Below are 17088 nucleotides of genomic sequence, written 5' to 3'. Positions count from 1 at the left end.
AAAAGGCCACTGAAACACCATTGTTATCGCCAGCTAACAATGCAAGTGCTTAACAAATAGTGCAGTGTGCAATAATTGAGGTGATATTTTTGTGTGTGTGTGAAATGCTGAAACTTGTGACTTGGAAATCGTGCAAACCTTATATAACCATCATCCCCTTTTGGGGCCTCTACTCTTGCAAGAAAAGCCATTGAAACACTATTTTTATCACCAAGTAACAGTACAAGTGCTTACAAATAATGCAGTGTGCAGTATTGAGTGAAGTGATACTTTTAATTGCAGCGCTCCTATCAGATTGAGCCGGTGTAGGTTTATATCCAAGGAGTGGCTGGGGTTTATCGCTCATGTAATGCCACTCAGGGACCGGTCATTCTCATCTTAAATGTCAGGACCAATTTGCCTTGGGCTCCTACGCTCCTCATAGGGCAACATAGGACTGGATGATGGATGGATGAAATACTGAAACCCATGACCTGGAAATCGTGTCTACTTCGTGTAACTACCATCCCTTTTTTGGGCATCTTCTCTTCAATGAAAGGTCACTGAAACACTTATTATCACTAGATAACTGTGCAAGTACTTAACAAATAGTGCAGTGTACAATTTTACATTAAATGATACTTTTTTGTGTGAGAAATACTGAAACTTGTGACTTGGAAATTGTGTCAACCTTATGAAACCATCATCCCCTTTCTAGGCCTCTACACAGCTGACTGAGTCAAGATGCCCACCCAGTGTTTACATTAGCTGAGATCGTTGCCTTTTGTTTTATTTTGTGCATGAATGGCCACAGAAACACCACTGCTCTCAGCAAATAACAGTGCAAGTACCTAATAAATCGTGCAGTGTGCGATATTAAGTAAAGTCATCATCATCAATTGTTCCTGTGTTGCCCCATGAGGAGCGTAGGAGCCCGGGGCAAGTTGGTCCTGACACTTAAGATGAGAGTGACCAGCCTCACTCATCCCTGAGTGGCATTACATAAGCAATAAACCCCAACCTCCCCTTGAATATAAACCTACACAGGCTCTATCCAGCTGGAGCACCTTAATTACCCACAAAACCACCAGGTGCCATAGTTTGGTTAAAGTATATGGTTACCACCAAGTGTAGTAAATGGTTTCCTGGTGTATAGGAAACCATTTGGCTATTCACTCAGTGCAGTCACCCATAGAAAAAAGGAAGAGGAAAGAAAGAAGAAAAGAAAGACAAGTGAGAGGAAGGAAAGAAGGAAGGAAGAGATGAAAGGAGTCACTCGAGAGCAGCACTACATCGAGTGAGTGGATGGTGCATGCCCCCACCTACTGCTAAGGTAAGTGACACCATATCTTTATTGTGGAGTGGTCATTCAGGCCCTTCAACTGTCCCCAACCTGGGGGATGGGGGACTCTTGCTGACGACTATAGTTGCGACGCACGACTCTGAGGTTGTCATTATCGTACCCTGGCAACCTACCATTCAAAAGTGCATCTGATTTCGTATCATATTATACACAAATCATATCATTATGCACGAATATATTGTACACAAATATTATTATATACGAACATATTACTGTATACACAAATCACTTGCGTCTCATATTATACACGAAATCAGACGCACTTTTGAATGGTAAGTTGCCAGGGCATGATAATAACAACCTCAGAGTCGTGCACCGCGACTATAGTACCGGCATAGGATGAACTTCAGGTGGGTGGCAGAGGTTTTTCAGGTCATTTTAGGCTTTGTGATTGAGGTTACCCTCCCTAACTCCGTTGAACCCATGTTATATTGACCTCGTTATGTGATAATTCCTCATGCAAAAGGTCTTTACTTGATGCAACCCTATCGCATAACGAAGCTGCGCTGTACCCAGCATCATTTGTCTCATTACCCAAACACAATTTCCTGGCAACTTTACTTGTAACTCAGAATTCTGGGCCATGACAGATGCATTAAATTTGTTCAGATTTCCTGCCTTTAAGGATTTGTTATCATTTCAAGTCCAACATTCAATAAACAGTATACTTTACAATGCTTTGAGCTGGAGGATTGAACTCAGGGCCGCAAATCTAGCCACCCAAAACACTGCTTTCGATGTTCAGTTCAGTTTGTTTTGCAGTTCATACTTTTCACAGTGCACAAAGATTATGTCATGAATAGTAAGATATAATTTATTAGTGGTCTCTTGCATCTGATTTTAAATGGGAGTGCAAGGATAATATATGAAAATTTCCTCGAAGGATGATGCCTGCTGACATTACATGCAGGGTTTGCTGGTGTTCTGGGGATTTTGTTTTGTTCACTTCTGTTCCAGTGTCCTGTGCTTAAGAAAATGTGGCATTTACATGCTCTAATTTGTTACCTGTACATCCCTATCTGTTTTTTTTCTTCTTATGTTCATTATTAAATACAGTACGTAAATCCTCCTCCTCTTGTGTATCTTACTGCAAACGCTGACAACGTTTCAATCCCCACCCCCCTCCCCCATGGCCACTCCTATCTCGCCAGTAACAGCAGCCATACTGCCAATCCTACAGAGCTTTGTCAGAAATTCTAGTCTCTGGTGAGATTATTCTCCTTAATGTTTTCTGTTTTATTTCTATCACTCATGCCTCACCCATCTCTCTCTCTCTCTTCTCACACTTGCTTAGGTCTGCCTGTCCCATTTCTGTCAGCCTTGCTAACCTGCCTTGCCCTGCCTAACTCTGTTTCCAGGGGTCTGGTGTACAGTGTGTGCACAGCATACAGTATGGTACAATGATACTAAAAAATTATCGTTGTTATAGTACTTAAGGGTGTTTTTCTATGCTTGAACATTGTACAGTACATGTATAGGGTTTTATAGGGGGGTTTGATCCCCCCCCTTTTTGGGGGGAGGGGGGGGTATTGTCAGCATCTGTCAGTATGTCGCCTTCCTACAACCCCTTGGCAGCTGCTATACGTCGGTAACTGAGAGTTTGATGAACTTGGGGAAGTAAGCTGCTTTGCTGAATGGTGTGTTCTGAGTGCTGGGAAGCAAGTGATCAGTCACCACTCAAGAGTTCTATCTATCTATCTATTGCCAGATGCCACCCCTTACTCAAGAGTTAGAAAATTGGATTCAGTAAGTTTTACAAACTAAGCAGAGATGAGGGTAAAGCTGCAATGTTTTATGACTAGAAGACTAAATACCCATCCATCCATCCACCATCCAATCCTATGCTGCTCAATGAGAAGCACAGGAGCCTTGGGCTAGGGAAGTTAGTCCTGACATTTAGGATGAGAGTGACCAGCCTCATTCATCCCTGAGTGACATTACAAGAGCAATAATCCCCAACCATCCCCTCGATACAAACCTACACAGGCTCAATCTGATTGGAGAACTTTAATTACCCGCCAAACCACCAGGCGTCATAATCTTGTTATATGGTTACAACCCAGCGTGGCAAATGGTTTCCCGGCATACAGGAAACCATTTGATTTGTCACTCAGTGCAGAGTCACCCATAGGCAGGAGGAGGAGGGAAGAGTGAAGGTAAGAAAGACAGAAGAGGGAGTGTAGAAGTCACCCGTAGGCACAAGGAAGAGGAAAGAATGAAGGAAAGAAAGACAGAAGAGGAAGGAAGAGGAAAGAATGAAAAAAAGAAAGACAGAAGAGGAAGGAAGGGAGGAAAAGGCAGACACCCAAAGCAGCACTACAAGTGAGTGGATGGTGAGCGCACCTACCTAATGAACTGTATACAAAATGTTTTTTTGCTTTTTTTAATGTGTCCGACTCTAGGCATAGGCTTCACAGTCTGCTCCCAAGGCCCAGTAGTCCTCCTACATACCATACTCCTCTACTTGTCACCACTTTGGCGCTTACACCAACCGTCCATATTGAATACATGCTAGGGCTGTCTCATACAGGACTGATGTATTGGTATTAGCGTGGGTATTTTTACGACACGCTGGCGGGTCTTTTGGTAGATCAATAAAGTCTGCTTTTATGAAATTCAAATCCTTAAACTGTTCCCTGTCCCAGCGGCAATTTGAACCTGGGTCCATTAGGAAAGCAGGCCACCTCTCTACCGATTAAGCCACCGCCTCCCCCACTGTATGGTGGACTTAAATGTGTACATTATAGTTGCTAAAGTGGCACCCATGATGGTCATGATTAGAGCTTCAGTAATCCCTCAGTTATCCAGATGGCCACTATCCGGACCATCCATTCCGGATGCTGTGATCTGGCTGTTCAAAACCATTATTCGAACATTTTCCATTTTATCCAGACAAAATGGTTGCGTCCGGGTGGAAATTACGGCTGCATGAACATTTTCGCTGGCTGGGCCATTTTTTTTTCATGCTTTTGGTCCATGGTGATTGCTTGCCTGTGGTTGATGGGTCTGGTTGAAAATAATTATTGCCTGGCTGTGGTTTATAGGTCTGCTTGATCAGCTGCCGATTTGGGGGAGGTGGAGACTGAATTGGTTGAGAGGTGGCACGCAGCCCTAATGGACCCAGGATCAAATCCTGGTTGAGGCAGGGAGCAGTTTAAGGATTTATTTCAATTATTGCCTGGCTGTGGTTTATAGATCTGCTTGACCAGTTGCCAATCTGGGGGAGGCAGTGGCTGAATTGGTTGTGAGATGGCCTGCAGTCCTAATGGACCCAGGATAAAAAATCCCAGCTGAGGCAGGGAACAGGTTAAGGATTTGAATTTCATAAAAAGCACACTTTACTGATCTACCAGATGACCTGCTGACATGTCATAAAAATATCCCCACTAACACCAGTACATCAGTCCTGTATGAGACAGCCCTAGCATGTATTCAACATGGAAAGTGGGTGTTAGTGCCGAGGTGGTGACATGTGGACATGTGTAGGAGGACTACTGGGCCTTGGGAAGTTGGGATAGGCCCTGAAGCCTTTGCCTAGAGTTGGACACACACACACACACACACACACACACACACAGTGCAAAACACCTGGAATATGAGTAAGTGTTGCACAATGTACTGTACTGGCCTTTTTCAATGGCTTTCAAAGTTAGGGTATGTACAAAGGGGGGGCAGGGGGAGATGTCCACTATCTGGACGATGCCACTATCCAGACATGCCTTTGGCTCTATTACCTCAGGTAATCGAGGGATTACTGTAATTAGAAATGATCATCAATATGGTGGAAACACAGTAGCCAATTATCGAGTTTTTTTTTTTACTTCTACAGCCATATCAAAATGCTACAATAGGTCGGACGGATGGACAATCTTGTGGAGTGGGTGAGTAGGATCGGTGGATGGGTGATTAGTGGGAAAGTAGGCCTACGGGGAATATATCCCAGGAGAAATGGGCCCAAGGAGGAACAGAGGTATAATGGGTAAAATGGGACCCCAGGGGTCTCCTCCCACAGGAGTGGCCATCCAAGATTCCATGCAGTGCTGGGATGCACATCACAAGGTTTTTTACCTAAGCAATGCTGGGTCCCTCTAATAGTCTCGGATATAACATATGGCAAAGAAGACATCATATGTGTGAAAATATAATTAAATATTTATGCTGCTACTGTGCACAATATATACTTTGGGTGAGAAAGATGTAAAGGTCAATATCTGGGTCTGTTATTTTGACAAAAAATACAAGTGAATGATTATTTACTTAACATTCATTTGAATGTTTATTTACTGTTTCATTAATTGGGATATATTGTACAAGCAGCTTAATTCTGATGAATTTTTAAAATTCCAGTATGGGATGTACTTTGGGTTTGTGTAAAATCAAAGACTAAATGACATGTGTCCTTTTGCACTCAATTACAACTATGCTATTTACCACTCAACAAAACACCTGCCTATTATGGAAAAAACAAAGCCATTTCTGAAAGGAATTCATGTGGTTCTTGATCTTCAAAACAGAGCTCTTCCTGGCTGAATGCTCCTACAAAAATGTTGACATGAACTGTCAACACTGGCCCTTACAGCACAATGTTTATTTTGACTAACTCTGCAACATAACACAGGCTCAAATGACACTAACTAATGAAACAGTGATAATACTGTTATCATTTCCTCAATATCAAAAACCTGATTTTATGACAATGATCCTGCTACCACTCAGTCCACAAGTTCAACTATGAATTTCAATTACTGTATGCAGAAAGGTGGATAAACTGATTCTTCATGATATTTGTGACCTAAGTACAGACTCAATTAGAAAATGCTTGTGTAAATAAAGGTTTATTAAATTATGTGACTACCAGAAACTAGAGCTAATTTGGATGATCCACTAACTTTGGGATGACCGTCTGGAAACGTGGATTGACAGGAATCCGTCCTTTGGCATCTTTTTCTATTCCCAGCTCCTCCAAACCTAGGCTGTTTGTGTACGGCCGGCGACCAACACACACCAGCAGTGTGTCACACTCAAGCTCCTCTTGCTGCCAATGTAAGTGTTGCTGAATTATTATCTTATTATAAAAAGTATCCTATTAGATGCACAGAATTAAGAAAAAATTTCACATTTAACAAAGACAAACATACTAATGGCAGTAACATACTTGCATGACATCACAACCAAAAGCTTATCCAAGGTGACAATGATAAAATATGCTAAATAACATTTCCCACTACTAATCCATGTTACTCTTGGGGCACTACCATACCACATCCCGTCTTTCCACCTTATTTGCAGCCCTCCTCTCAAGCAAAGTCATGGAGAGGCCAACAACTTCACGTACAAAGATGAACACAGCTCCTCAAATCAAGTAATCAGCCCAAGTACTCATAAAATCACAGGTCATGGATGAAGTAATCATCATCGTCATCCAATCCTGTCTTGCCCCACAAGGAGTGTAGATGCCCGGGGCTAGGCAAGTTAGTCCTCACAGTTAAGATGAGAGTGACCAGCCTCACTCATCCCTGAGTGGAATTATGAGAGCAAAAAACCCCAACCAACCCTTGGATATAAACCTGCACCAGCTCAATCCAGCTGGAGCACCTTAAATACCCACTTAATCACCAGGCACCATTGTTTGGTTATATGGTTACCACCCAGCGAAGTAAATGGTTTCGTAGTGTACAGGAAACCATTTGGCTTGTCACTCAGTGCAGAGTCAGCCGTGGACAGAAGGAAGAGGAAAGAGGATAGAATGAAGGAATGAATAAGAGGACGGAAGGAAAGATGGAATGAAGAGAGGAAAGGGCAGCCACCTGAGAGCAGCACAGCACTACTGTACATTGAGTGAGTGGATGGTGAGCGCCTCCACTTACCACCAACACTTTGGTTAATCTGGGTGACAGGCTCAAGACTGCCATCTGAGGGAATGCAAGGACTCTGTTGATGACTTCATTCCACAAAGCATTTCATTAAAGTGTTTTTAAAATATGTACATTAACAAATCACCAAGACATACTGGTATTTTTGTCCCACGTTCAACACATCCAAAGACATATTCTAGTGTTAATTTACTGTTAAAACTAAGGACTCAAGATGGATAGATGGCAATTTTATGCCTATTCAAGATGAATTATGGTAAGTTTATGCCCAGTTAAAGTTAACAGAATACAGACAAATGATCATCATTGGGACCTCTTTCCCACCCTAGGGCAGGGTGAGGAGTAGCAATGTTGAGACAGCCTAAGTTTGCCTACTCCAATGGGCCATGCTTCCATTCACTCATCATTCAAGCCCACAGAATCCTGGCTCTATCGGATATGCCAAAAACTTTCACCACGCTCCGTAGCTTCACATAAATGTATCCAATACAGTCAATCCGGATGCTGTCACTTTAAAAAAGGGTGCCAAATCCCTGATCATGCACTTCTCAAAACATTCCTCCAGCCAGCTCGATCTCTTGTCAGTCCCCTAGCCTCACCGACTTCCATGCTTCTCTTCCTCACACACTCATCCACCATATCCCTATACCTTCTTGGCGTACCTTGCCTCCTCCCTCCTTCAAATTCACTCAGATATACCTTTTTCACCACTCTCTTGTTATCCATTCTCTCCACGTGACCATACCATCTCAGCACTCTCTCTTCGATTCTGGTGTCCACAGACTTCCTCACTCCACATATTTCACGAATCACATTATTTCATATCCTATCCACTCCCTGTACTCCACATAAATTCCTCAGCAGTCCCATCTCCACTGCTCTCACTCTTGACTTTTCATTTTCATGCCACGCCATAGTCTCACATCCATAGGTTAAAGCTGGCACTAACATTCCTTCATGTAAGCCTCATGCCACTGCAACACTCAAGCCTCTGCTTCTTATCAAGTGCTTCACGGCACCAGTTACTTTCCTTCCTTGTGTCACTCTACTTTCTACTTCTTTTGCACATTTTCCTCTCTTTTCTATCACTGTAAACAGGTATTTGAACTCTCTTGCCAATTCCAGTCTCTTTCCATTCACTAGTGTGTAACATCACACCAGGGGTCACCTTCTCTCTTGATTATCATCACTTTAATCTTTTCTACATTTACTCTCAAGGGACGACACTCACAGACATCAGGAAAACTCTGCACTAGTCTAATCGAGTTCTTTTCTGGTATTTGCTAGTACTGCATCACCAGCATACAACAAATTTGAGATATTCCATCCATCATCATTCATTACCAATGCCATCCCTCTCTCCATTACTTATGTTTTTACTTCTCATCACGCCATCCATATATATATTGAACAACCACAGGGACATCACACAACCTTGTCGCATGCCCACAATGATCATGAACCAATCACTTAGATGTCCATTTACCCTTACACATGCAGAACTACCTTCGTAAAAACTCTTGACAGCACCTAGCAGCTTACCATCTACACTGTACATGAGCAAAACCTTCCACAATCCTTCTCTGTCTACTTTGTCGCATGCTTCTTCCAGATCCATAAATGCCATACACATCTTATAGTCCTTCTCACAAGCCTTCTCCACTATCTGTCTCACTGCAAATATTTGATCCACACATCCTATGCCACTCCTAAAGCCACCCTGTTCATCACTCACTAGGACTTCTGATCTCTCTCTTACTTTCTCTATAATAATTCTTCCATATACCTTCCCTACAACACTAATTAAACTTATGCCACAATAATTAGTGTTAGATAAAATCATACACACACATCTGAACTTCTGAGAGAAAACTGTGATCTACACCCCACAGCCAACATGACCCTTAATGCAACACCCATCTTCACAGGATATACAGTATAGTACATATCCTGCCCTGCTCCATCATCATCTGAGCTCGTCCTGCACACTCTTCGCCATTCATTTTACCTACTTCTTGTTTGAATTATAATATCTGAAAAAGAACGGCATAGCTAGGCTGATTTCTGGGACAGGCCTTCAGATACCCATCATGAATAAAATTTGTCTTTGGATCGAACTATGGATCTAAATACACTGCACTTGCTAGTTTCAAAAACTACACTTAAGCGAACAGAAGTTTCGCAACACAAAGGAATGTTCCTCTGCAAGGAGACTCACAATTTTACTGAGAGTTTCGCACGCCCTGGTGGCAAGTGACCACACACATATGTATCTCCTCAGTCACCTGTTCATAGCCACCGCTGCCATGTTTGTAATGTCATATCCCACGACACTTTGTATTGTTGTGATCTCACGCTCACAAGACTTTCTCTCATGAGTCTCTAGTTCGCGTGTTGTGTAACATGGTCCCATCCATCCATCATCCAATCCTACGTTGTCCCATGAGAAGCATAGGGGCCCAGGGCTATGCAAGCTGGTCCTGACATTTAAGATGACAGTGACTAGCCTCATTCATCCCTAAGCAGCATTACGTGAGCAATAAACCCCAACTACCCCTTGGATACAAACCTTCACCAGCTCAATCCAATTCACGATTACATAATGAGTGACTGCAGTGCTGAGGTTTCAAGGAAGGGCAAGGGTACCCGGAAGTACCGTAAAGATATGAGTAAGAAGAAATATGATCTAGAAGATAACCATGGCATACTAGCCATGCCGGACAGTAGTGCTAGAACAGGTGATACCATGAAGCATTTTAACTGCCCAGAATCAACAGTGCATTCAATTAACCCAACGCGTGCCAGTTGCGTTTTAAAACGGTCTGACATAATTCCGCAGCCAGTGCCAGTGCCGTTTTAAAACGGTTTAAAATAATAAACTTCACTGTGACCGCATTTTTCAAGATTCGCGGGTAAAAATTGGCAGGCATGTAAGGTAACTGTTCCTCTACCATCCCCCAGGCTGTCAAGGCCATACACTCACTCGCTCACCCCCTCATGCTCGCTCTGCCTCACTCTGCCTGTGTGCCTCACCCAGTGCTGTACATAATGAAGGCATTTTGTAAATATTTTCATGTAAGTGTAAGTTGTAAGTATTTTCTTGTAAGTGTAGGGACTATATTGTGAAGTCAAGTTGTAAATACCTTCTTGTAAGTGCCAGGACTGTACATAATGAAATCAGTTGTACCTATCTTCAAATAAGTGTAAGATAATGCATTCACAGTGAGAAAGACATGCAAATTGTGATAGATGCTGAAGTAATAGGTAATCAGAAAAGTGTACTGAACATTGCTATTCCTTCTCAGCATAAATACCTGAGTATATCTTACACAGATAACGGCTTTCTCTCACGTACGTGGTGAGCATGAGAGAGTAGCTATACCTGTACACGGGTATGCAGGACTCAATAAAACTCATTTCCGAGCCTCGGTGAGCATGTTAATGGTGAAATTCGTTGTTTCCACATCAAAAGTTATCATTTTAGCAAAAAACAAACAAACAAATAAACAAACAAACAAAAAAAAAAAGACCGGCACTGGGGTGACCCATACGGCTAAAAATAGCTGGCACGCAGAGGGTTAAAAAGATCCGTGATGCAGTGAATGCTAGTGTGCATTTAGTTTAAGCCCTGAAAGAATAACTCCTTCTTGTAACTGAACATTATTTGAGGGAATAGGTGGCCAGGAGAAACCGTGAGCAAGGTAGTATCTCTGGGCCTGAGATGACGAACCAAGTATGTCTCTATTACCAGGCTGTTGCATGAAAAAATTGTACTGATAATCCATCTCCCTTCCGTGTTTCCACAGGTCAGTTAAACGCTTTCAAAAGACCTTGCACGGTGAAATTTTCGGTGTATCAGGGTGAGGCTGGCTCTGCCGATACTGAGGCTGCAAAATATTTTCCTGCAGTCTTGCAAAACACTGTTGCACAGGGTGGTTACACCATGGATCAAATATATAGTTGTGATGAAACAGGCTTTTGTTGGAAGACAGGCCTGAAAAAGACATACACTGCCATGCTGGAGAATCAAGCCAAGGGTGTAAAAACATTGAAAAACCACGTGACAATGTTGTTTACCTGCGATGCAATGGGTGACTGCATGATGAAGCCCTTAGTGGTGCATAGAACTTACACATAGGAATGTCCATGTTAAATGTTTACTGGACCTCCAAACCCAATGCATGGATGACAATACCCATTTCCATCGACTGGTTCGATAAACATTTTGTCCCCGATTCTAGGGCTTATTGTCAAAAAAAGAACCTGGACTTGAAGATTCTTTTCCTCCTGGATAATGCACCTAACCATTCTGTTTCTGGCTTGTCATCACCCTCATGTGGAGGCAGTACTCCTCTTGCCAAACACCACATCCCTACTGCAGCCCCTTGACCAGGAGATCATTTGTAATGTGACACTGCTGTACTACAAAGGCTTCTATAATGACCTACACCCAAGAGACAGATTCACTGGAGAAGCTTTAAGCTTCAGAGAATTCAAGTGGAAGACGGTGGCATACATATGGATGCCTCCTCACCTGCTGGACTCTCCGCTCCCACCTCACCATCCTTGCCTGGCAGCATGGGAACCTCCAACATAGAATCTCTCACTTGTGAAGTTATCACTGTCAATGCATTCTGGCAGAAAGTCAACATAACAAAAGTTGGCAGAATTGTCATTGCCTGAAAAAGTGTGAACACTGCAACAAAGCTTCATGCTTAGAAGCCACTGTTTCCTACTAAAGAGGTTGGTGAGGGTAGGCAGTGAGGATATTGTTCTCCGAGAAGTGGTTGAGGCAGCTCGCTCTATCCCAGCACCAGGGTTTGCTGACATGCAAGGGTCTGATCTCCAGGAAATCACTGCTGAACAGCTGCCTGAATCAACCATTGAGATGCTGAAGGCAGGTGAACGAGTCAACGACAACGAAGTTCAGGAGAAACCCTTACCTGTCCCACCAGGTGAGCCAACAGCTTGCCAGATGAGAGACTTGCTGGCAACCACTGTTTGGTTGAAAGTGCAAGTAAAGGAATGTGATGGGAGGCCAGAGATCAGGGGTACCTTCCTCCTGATGGTGGATAAACTTCTGGCTAATTACAAGGACCTTTTTAATGCCAGAGTTAATGCACGTCATCAGACTCTGATAACATCATTCCTGTCCTCCCAAATTAAACAAGCCAAAGCTTTGGAGAAAATAATGCCCAGGAAGGACGACAGTGCAGTGGATGAGGACGTTTGCGACACTGGTGAGTTTGATGAGCTCCCACTGGATCTTGAAGGCTTCAATGTTAAGGTATCAGGTAGTGTTAGCATGGGGGACTCAACACTGGTGGCGGGGAGCAGTGAGGGGGCAGGTGGTACCTAACCACCACCCCCAGCACTGGAACTCATCTTCAAGACTCATCAAGCAGTTCAGCCTATCCAGCAATATAATACGGGCATACCCTGGTTTAACGATGCAACTTGTTATGTAAAAACCCATTGTTAGGCAAGGTATCATACCTCGGGGTTGTATTGGGCATATACATTACAGTGCACTCTTACTCCTCAAATAATCACCAAATGGGGTAAGGTAAAGCTCACAGGAAACCTAACTTACTTTACTGTGCAATGTAACATACACACACAAAAAGAAACCAGGGTTCGTCTACAAAAATGGGGGATTCACATACGCCTCACAATACAAATATAAAACGAGTTATTTCTCTTACCTAACCAAATTACCATCAATGGAGGCTACATACTCACAGAGCATGAGGAACTAGAAGAACTCATCCATAATATAATCCAGATATAATCCACACTCTAGTGTTATATGGGGAAGTGAACCAAAAACGGGAAATGGTGCACAAACAGTGTGTTTTGTAATCAAAGTAACATGTTTAGTAATGTGTGAAAATGTGTTGAAAAGTGGCATTAAAAAGTCACTCTCTCGTTATTCTCTAAAGCTTTATAGTAGCTTTACTCTGCCTCTCCAGGCTAACTAGCCACTAGGCTGTCTTAATTATAATCCACAGCCAATCTCAAACAATGGAAGCAACTGCCAATAAGGTGCCATCAAGAAGGCGATTCTGGACTATTACTGGAAAACACTCTCATTTTACCCCTCCCACACTATTACATCACACCCACTTATGGTCAAGGACAAAGCTCTCTCCTGCATAGTTCAGGGAAAAACATACTATGTTATTCTGCCCAGAAGTGGAAAAACTAAAACTGTTTGATGATCTCTTGACAGCTGAGCAAACGGAGGAAAAATAGTGAGGCCTTGAAATCTTCAACTATTACACCAATTCGTTACTGGGTAACTGCACCAGTGACATCTTCCTTCCTGAGGGAAGAAATTTACCATGGGCAAATTTCTGGGTATGGTATAAATCTAAATCCTGGACAGGTAATCTGTTAAAATATTAGTTACACCTTTTACATGTTGATACTCCAGTGAGTGTTCTTGATGAAATAAGGCCCAGCGAGTCAATCTAAGATTTTTATCCTTAAATCGGGACAAAAATTTTAGAGGGTGGTGATCAGTGTACAGTACCACATCATCTGATCCTGGACCAATATACTCCCACCACAAACTGACTTAGGACCTGCACACAGAATTGCTATGGGAGAGTTGTCTGTCTTTGCTTTGTGTTTCCACCCCTACCAAGTGAATTTTTTGGGCAAGAAGTAACTGGTAACTCCTTTGGTGTTGGCAGGAGGTAGTGAAACACTCAGCATGTCAGTGTTGCCCAAAAGCGAGAGTGGGGGTATATGTTCCCATCACTCCGAGCATGCACCGCCCTCTTTTTTTGCATACATTACCGTTTGCCCTGTTATTTTCCTAGAGTCGAGTTGTCATGCCTGGAAAGTACTGCTCGAGGGATGAAAGGGTCCGTATCATTGCATGGAGGCAGGATAATGTCCCTACCAACATGATTTGTGAACGTACTGGATGTGCAAACTCGACCGTCATGAAGATACTTGCTGCAGCGGGCGACCTGCCACCTGATGTTGTACCACAGCACAAGCATAGTGGTGGAAAGAAGAGGACGACTTCCAGAGGTAAAAATACGCTTCTGAAGAGGGAAGTAATAATGAATCCTCGACTGACAGCAGCAGAATTGAAGAGAATGCATTCCCAGCTGTTACAAGACATCTCAGTTCGAACTATCCAACACCGCTTGCAGAAGGAGCTGGGTTTCCCAAGCCTCACCACAGCCAAGAAACCGCTTCTCACTAACCGGATGAAGAAGCAGCACATTCAGTTTGCCAAGAAGTATGCACACTGGACATCGGATGAGTGGAGAAAAGTTATGTTTTCCGATGAAACCACATTTCAAGTGTTCCAGGTGCGTTCTGCCAAGGTTCGTAGCCCTGCCTCCCGTAGTCGATATAACCCTGCTTACACGGTGCCAACTGTTAAACATCCACAATCAGTAATGGTACGGGGGTGTTTCTCAGGTGAAATGGGAAGGGATGGCCTCTACTTTCTTCCTAAGAACTTGATGAATGGTGGCCGGTACATTAAAGTTCTGAAAGATCATTTGTTAAACTTTTTTGCTATTCATGGGTGCAACTTTTTCATGCATGATTAAGCTCCATGTTATAAGTCAAGAAAGGTGACAAAATGGCTTCAGGATAATCAGATTGAGGTCCTTGACTGGCCTGGCAACAGTACGGGTCTAAATCTGATAGAAAACTGCTGGGCAAAGATGAAGAAAATCATAGTGGAAAAGAAGACACCCAATCTGGACAACCTCAAGACTGAACTGACAAATGTTTGATGCAAAGAAATGTCCTTAGATTACTCTAGAGATCTAAGTGATTCCATGCCAAAATGCATCCAACTGGTCCTGAAAAACAAGGGAAACATGATTTCATATTAGTGAATGGCATTTCATGAATAAACATTGTGATATACTATGATTTCTGTGTTTTTTAATACCTTGTGGGGGGAGGTCCTAATTCAATCTGCGGTAGCTGTAAACAGAGAAGTGGTGAAGGGCAAGTATGAGTGCACGGAGTTCTTTGTCAATAGCTGAATAATTCCTCTGGGTCTTATTGATTTTTTTGTTAAAACAGCACACAGGCATCTCAAAACCTTGATCATTTTCCTGAGGCAAAACTGCGCCATCCCCTAGGCAACTGGCATCAACAGCTACTTTAAAGGGTTTATCAAAATTTGGAGCTTGAAGCACTGGGTGACTAGATAGGATGGCTCTGACTTTAGGATAGACATCCTCACATTCTGACTTCCACTCACATTCTGACTCCTTTTCTTAATAAATCAGTGAGGGGGGCTACAAGATCAGAAAAGTTCAGGACAAAACATCTGTAGTATCCTACCATACTCCAGAATTGCTGCAACTCTCTCTTATTTTTGGGTTGGGGGAACTGAATATGGACTGAATTTTAACATCAGGCAGACTCACTTGGCCTAACCCTACCATATAGCCTCGGTATGGCGCTCAAGCCTTTACAAATTCGCATTTAGTTAAATTAAGCACTAAATTAGCAGAGGACATTCTCTGCAGCAAGGCACCTAGTTGGCTCAAGTGTTGTTCCCAGATGTTGCCAAAAATAACATCATAAATATAAGTAACACATCCCTTCAGGTCCTTGGTGAGATCATTCATCAGTCTCTTGAAGGGGGCAGGAGCATTCTTCATACCACAGGGCATGGCTTCACATTTATAAGTACAGGCAAACTCCGGTTTAACAATGCAATTGGTTAAGTAAAAACCCATCGCTAGGTGGAGTTTTGTATCTTGGGGTAGATTTAAAATGTAAAGTACAGGGATGCATTACTGAGTCTTGGGTTCCCCCCCAACAAAGTCCTAAACCCACCCAAATGAGTAAAAAAAAAATAGTTTAATCTCTATGCGCTGGCTGATGTGTATAGACACCACCCTTTGAACTTTAACTTATCCTTACTCATCGCCAGGACCACCTGGAGACGTGGGGATACTTTCATTTGAAAGAGGAAGAGTTGATGAGTCTTATGTATCTTTCATTTTTTCTCTGGCTGTTATAGTTTGGCAGATATTAGGGTCTGAAATAGGGGTATCTTTTTCCGTCACGGATATCTGACAGGACCACCTGGAGATGTGGGGATACTTTCATTTGAAAAAGGAAGAGTTGGTGAGTCTTAACACCTTTCATTTTTTCTCTAGCTGTTATAGTTTGGCAGATTTCAGGGTCTGAAGTAGGGGTATCTTTTTCCGTCACAGATATCCCCCGTAGGGAGGAGCATGCGACATCGGAAAAACCCCAGCATGTAGGGGTTAAAGCCAATCTAAATGGCCTAACTGCTGCAAAAGAAGCTAACCTAAGCCTAAAACCAGTGCCGGTCTCACATGTACCCAGTCAAGGTCACTGGAGAATGCGATCTCCGACACGTATTCAAACTTGGTTGAGAAGCAGCAGCAGCAATGTATACAATCCCACCATCAGATGGTCCAGGGACAATTAAATAAATATGTTATCCATCCATCAGACAATCATACATTACCCCATGAAGAGTGTATGAGCCTGGGTCTAGGCAAGTTGGTCCTTACATTTAAGATGAGAGTGACCTCAATCATCCCTGAATGGTATTATATAAGCAATAAACCCCAACCACTCCTTGGATATAAACCTACACAGGCTCAATCTGATTGGAGCACCTTAATTGCAGTACCCACTAAACCTCCAGGTGCCATAATTTGGTTATATGGTTACCACTCAGCATAGTAAAAGGTTTCCTGGTGTACAGGAAACCATTTGGCTTGTCACTCAGTGTTAAGTCACTCACTGGCAGGAGGAGGAGGAAAGAAAACATCTGTTATGCATAATAATAATGTAAGAATGATGCAGAATTGTCCAAGGTGTGAATTGTTGTGATGGAGAATC

At 42.8% G+C, this 17088-nt stretch overlaps 1 protein-coding gene across 2 annotated transcripts in view; it reads right to left on the bottom strand.

Annotated features, from left to right (window-relative positions):
* LOC145404661 (dihydrolipoyl dehydrogenase, mitochondrial) overlaps positions 1-17088 on the bottom strand; it is a 140198-nt gene that overhangs the window by 11522 nt on the left and 111588 nt on the right. For both annotated transcript variants that reach the window (XM_080276200.1, XM_080276201.1), the window contains exon 7: positions 6232-6377. In XM_080276200.1, coding sequence (XP_080132326.1) covers positions 6232-6377 — 146 coding nt within the window. The remainder of the gene's footprint in view (positions 1-6231; positions 6378-17088) is intronic.

Source organism: Coenobita brevimanus, chromosome 64, assembly GCF_032717465.1.
Source record: "Coenobita brevimanus isolate Jiangsu-jjx chromosome 64, ASM3271746v2, whole genome shotgun sequence".
Classification (NCBI taxonomy): Eukaryota; Metazoa; Arthropoda; class Malacostraca; order Decapoda; family Coenobitidae; genus Coenobita; species Coenobita brevimanus.
The sequence above is the reverse complement of the archived record's forward strand: the minus strand, read 5'-3'. Positions and strand labels throughout refer to the sequence as shown.